The sequence below is a fragment of the Corvus kubaryi genome, unplaced genomic scaffold (assembly GCF_017639235.1).
Source record: "Corvus kubaryi isolate FWS band 111438036 unplaced genomic scaffold, C.kubaryi_AGA036_p1.0 37334, whole genome shotgun sequence".
NCBI lineage: Eukaryota > Metazoa > Chordata > Aves > Passeriformes > Corvidae > Corvus > Corvus kubaryi.
In genome coordinates this window covers 19,779,111-19,783,928 of record NW_024581108.1, presented here as the reverse complement: position 1 = coordinate 19,783,928, position 4,818 = coordinate 19,779,111, and the positions used below count along the sequence as shown (strand labels likewise).

Genomic DNA, 4,818 nt, shown 5'->3' with positions numbered 1-4,818 from the left:
TTTTTTTTTTTTTTTTTTTTTTTCGTATTCTCTGCTGGATTTTAGCCTCTGCGGCTCGTGGCGAGGGATCCTGTCGTTGAAGGTGCCGGATTGTTCTTTGAAGGGACACTGCTAGTCTGTGGCTGCAGTTACAGGGGGACGGGGGAGCGGAGCTTAGGGAGCAGCTCGGGTTGCACCGGGGCGTCGTGGGGAGCGGCGACCCCGCAAGCGCGGACGGGAGAGCTCGTCTTTGAGCCTGGCGCGATGGACTTGGTGCTGCCCCGCCAGATGCGCAAGGGGAGCAAGGAAGCGAGAGTGATCTAAGTTTTCTTGGATTTTCTTGTGTTAGCTTTGCTTTTCGGGCGCGGAGGGGAGGAGGGCGCGGAACGGCTCCCGTCGGGCCCGTCCTCACTTGAGCCCCGCTCCGGGGCCGTGTGCCGGTGCGGGGGGACGGGGGCAGCGCGCGAGGCGAGAGGACAGGCGCTGGGGTTTGCATGCCCGCACCCGGGGCTCCGTGTGCCCCGCACTCGTGATCGCGCTTGAAGGCACCGGGAGTTTCTCCGCGTCCGAGCGCGGGTGCGGCGCGGGGGCTCCCCCGCCCCGCGCGTCGCTTTGGGGGAGGCCGGGGAGGGGGGGCCCCTCTCTCGGGGCGGGCTCGCCGGGATGGAGCTGCGGTCAGAGCTGCCCAGCGTGCCCGCCGCGCCCCCCCCGGTACCCCCCAGCTCGGTGGCGGCCGCGGCGGCTGCGGCCGCGGCCACGCTGCCGGTGAGCGTGGCCGGGAGCTTGCTGCGGGCGCCGCCGCTGCTGCTGCGGGCGGCAGAGAAGTACCCGCGGACACCCAAGTGCGCCCGTTGCCGCAACCACGGGGTGGTGTCGGCGCTGAAGGGCCACAAGCGGTACTGCCGCTGGAAGGACTGCATGTGCGCCAAGTGCACCCTCATCGCCGAGCGCCAGCGCGTCATGGCCGCGCAGGTGGCGCTGCGCCGGCAGCAGGCGCAGGAGGAGAACGAGGCCCGCGAGCTGCAGCTGCTCTACGGCACGGCCGAGGGGCTGGCGCTGGCGGCCGCCAACGGCATCATCCCGCCCCGGCCCGCGTACGAGGTGTTCGGCTCCGTCTGCGGCGGGGGCGGCGGCGAGGGAGGCGCCGGCGCCTCAGGTAAGGCCGCGCTGCGCGCCCTCGGAGAGTTGGTGATGGGGGGAAGGGGCCTGGAGAGGCGGTGGGAGATGAGCGGGGCGCGGACCTGCAGGCGGGTGGCCCCGACTCCGACGGCTCTGCGGGGCCCGCCGGGGGCAGCGGCACTGACGGTCTCTCTTCCTTCTGCCCCCCGACCCGCAGAGTCCAAGATGCAGAAGTTCGAGCTGTTCCCCAAGACGCTGCTGCCGAGCCGCGCCGTCACCCCGCAGCAGGCGGGCGGGAAGCCCCTCTCTCCGGACGGCGAGTCCGTGCCCGGTACCTCCTCCCCAGATGCTCGCCACGGCTCGGGCTCGGAGAACGGAGACGGCGAGTCCTTCCTGAGCTCACCCGTCTCCAAAGGCCCGAAGGAGGGGGAGGAGAGCCCGGGTTCCATCAGCCCGCTGGGCTCGGACTCGGGTTCGGAGGCGGACAAGGACGAGCAGGACCCGTCGCCCTCGGCCGGCGGCCGGCAGCGGACTCCCATCGACATCCTGACGCGCGTCTTCCCGGCGCACAAGCGCAGCGTGCTGGAGCTGGTGCTGCAGGGCTGCGGCGGGGACGTGGTACAGGCCATCGAGCAGATCCTCAACAACCGCGGCCCGGAGAAGGGCCCCGAGGAGGGCTGGGCCCGGGACGGCGCCTTGCAGGGCCTGCCGCCCACCCCCGCTGCCGCCGCCGCCCACCACCGGCCCTTGATCGCCGGCGCCATGGCCCCGGCCATCGGCACGCTGGGCAGCCGCTCCGCCTTCTCCCCGCTGCAGCCCAACGCCACGCACTTCGGGGCCGAGGCCGGCGCCTACCCCCTGGGCACCCACCTGGGACTGAACCCCCTGCGCCTCGCCTACTCGGCGCACAGCCGGGGACTGGCCTTCATGACCCCCTACTCCACGGCCGGGCTAATGCCCACGCTGGGGTTCCGGCCGCCCGTGGACTATGCCTTCAGCGACCTGATGCGGGACCGCTCCGCCGTGCACAAGGAGCAGGTGTACTCCAGCGGGCTCTACGGGCCCATGGTCAACAACACCCCCGAGAAGCAATAGCGGCTTCCTAAAGCTCGTCTGTGTAGAGGTAGCTAGGTAGGCACGGGTGGATGGACACGGGTGGCCTTCTCTCCCCTGTGCAGGTGGTGGTTGCGTGCAGAGCCCGGCGCGGACACACGTTGGTGTATTAAGGTGATAAAGGTGCACTTTCATTGTCCAGACATGAGTCACTCTTTGTTGCTTATGGCCATAAGCATGGATATCCTCAGTGCGTTGTGGGGTGTGCACACACACACACACACACACGCTCTTTCCCACACACATACATATATATATATGTATACTAGCAAGTGTATAATGTTATAAAATGGAAATCTAAGTTATTAATGTAACTCGTAGGTGAACTTGGTATTAACGTTAAGCTAAAGGTTAGACAGCGCATTGTAATACTTACCAGGCATATAGATGAAACCTTGTCAAATTGAAAACCTTTTCCTTCCCGCCCCCAGAAACGTTATGGTCTGTATATAAACATTGGAAAGTAGATATATTTGTAACTGTCCGTAGGACCCTGGCGCCAATGGTGTATGATGGTTTAATAAGCCTCCTTCATTTGTGATCTGCAAGAAAATTGCTTTCTTGTTCCAATGTAGCAAACTTCTTGCTGTTTCTAACAGGTAATTCTGTGTTTCCATTTCATAGAAATAAATGTTATTTTCTATTAAAAAAAATCGGTCTTATGAATGGCAAGTGGTATTTTATGAGACGATGGAAGTGTGTTTTGGGAAATTCATTTGACAAGTACAGTCAATATTTAAAGGAATTTATGCAAATAGTACAAACATGTTTACTACATTTTTATCATGGTCAAACTAGATATTCTTCAGATAAATTTATAAATAAAAACGAAGAGTACAAGCAAGAGCAAATTCCTTATCAGCTGAAATTGTCAAATACCTTTATTTCTGGTTCTGGTCTTTTTCTTATTTATGCCTGGGAAAAAAACCCCAAACCTATAGAGGTATAAATTAAGCAGCATTTCTCCCTTCGATATCTTCCTGGTTTTTGTCATATTTAGGAAATTTGGCATTGTACAAAGAGAAGCCTGGTTAAAGCAAATCCCACCTTGCCGACCGCAGGTTGTGTAGCAACGGGAAGGTACTTCCTCCTGGTATCTGAAATTTTATTGTGTATTTTAGTTGTTTCTGTGTCAAAATAAGCAAAGGCATCTATAATAATGACGCTTTTCAGAATGTAAGGATGTGTTTGCAGCAGAGATGGATGAGTTAAGATCAGTGTACGGAGTAGGTGCAGGGAAGGTTTCTCTGTTTTCGGAGCTGTGCGTCTTTCACCCTCATCCGAGAGTAAAGGCTGCTTGCCTTTTTGCTGCTTTTTTTCTTTTTTCTTGTTTTTGGCAACGGTGTTGAAATGCTTTCCAAGATCAAATAGTAAGATGGGCTTTCCTGCCTCTATTTATTTCTGCATTGGGATGAGCGGGGGGCAGCGGGCGTGCCCCCGTGCATCCCGAGAGGCGATCCTGCCGAAGGCCGGAGCGTGACTTTCTTGCCAGTCCTGGGAGTGTTTGGCCCAGGGTAACTATTACTCACAAAGAACAAGTTCAGTGCGTGGTTGAATTAAGACTGTAAAAGCTCCTAAAGTTGGTTGGTATGGAAACCTAATCCCACCGAACCGCTCCGTGGCACAGCTGGACTGTTTACTTTCTCACTTCAAATATAACTGTGTAAACATTGGCTGCGAGCTGCCAGCGCAGCTCCTACCAACCAGTTAATATACTGGTGGGGCTGGGAGGACAGGAGTCCCGCCGCAGCTATGGAAGGAAGCTCCTGGGTAAAATCAAATTGCATCAAAATGCAATTCTTCTATCCCGCATGAGACTGGTGAACTTGGATACAGTTTTAATATTTTCTTAAAAAACAAAAACAAAAACCTGACGAAAAAAGTAAGTAAATATTACAGATTACACCTAGGCAAGTACTTTTGACCCTGATCCATCCTGGGAGCAGCCAAATCAATATCACAAGGGAAACTTTAAAAAGTCTCGTGTTCCAAGAGCGGGTGAAACTTAATATTACTACAATAAAACGGTTTAATAAAGAAGGGCTTTAATAGTGAGCTAATTTGATTGAGTTTCCTAATTCCACTTTAATTGGAAAAGGAGTTGTCTGTTTGGTTATAAAGTGCTAGGGTTATGTTAGACTGGAAAAAAAAAAAAAGAAAGATGGACTTTGAGCATCTGAATAAACTTTTTTTTCTCTTTCCCCCCCCTTTTTTTTTGGTTGGCAGCTGACTTTGTGCAGGATGGGTTTCCATATCTAGGATTATGAACGGGCTACAAAGAGCTGCTACTTAAAGAAATCAGGTCGCCACATTTCTCCCATTCTAGCCCTGTTGAGAAGGGCTTAGGAGCTGTTGATTTAACTCAGCTCCCCTTTTAATTATAAAAGCCATTCTTGTGTAGTTAGGCGAGCAGGATAATTTATCAGAATTGTTGCCGTGTCTTGGAGGTTGGCTTGAGCTTGGATTTATACAACCGACAATGGGGATCACGACGATTAACTTTCATATGGGTAGTTTAGGCTGTTAAATTGGGGAGAGTAGGAGGAGGGGGAGTATAAGAGAATCTGATAAATCGTCCTATGAAGTAATTCCCGCAGATTAAAAAAA

General features: G+C 54.7%; 1 protein-coding gene across 1 annotated transcript; it reads left to right on the top strand.

Moving 5' to 3' along the window:
• The first annotated feature begins 6 nt into the window (after window positions 1-6).
• On the top strand, window positions 7-4,266 carry DMRTA2 (DMRT like family A2). The gene is made up of 2 exons (XM_042030661.1): window positions 7-1,135; window positions 1,316-4,266. Exons 1-2 carry the CDS (start codon window positions 643-645, stop codon window positions 2,191-2,193), a joined length of 1,371 nt encoding a protein of 456 aa, XP_041886595.1. The 5' UTR covers window positions 7-642; the 3' UTR covers window positions 2,194-4,266.
• The last annotated feature ends 552 nt before the right edge of the window (window positions 4,267-4,818 follow it).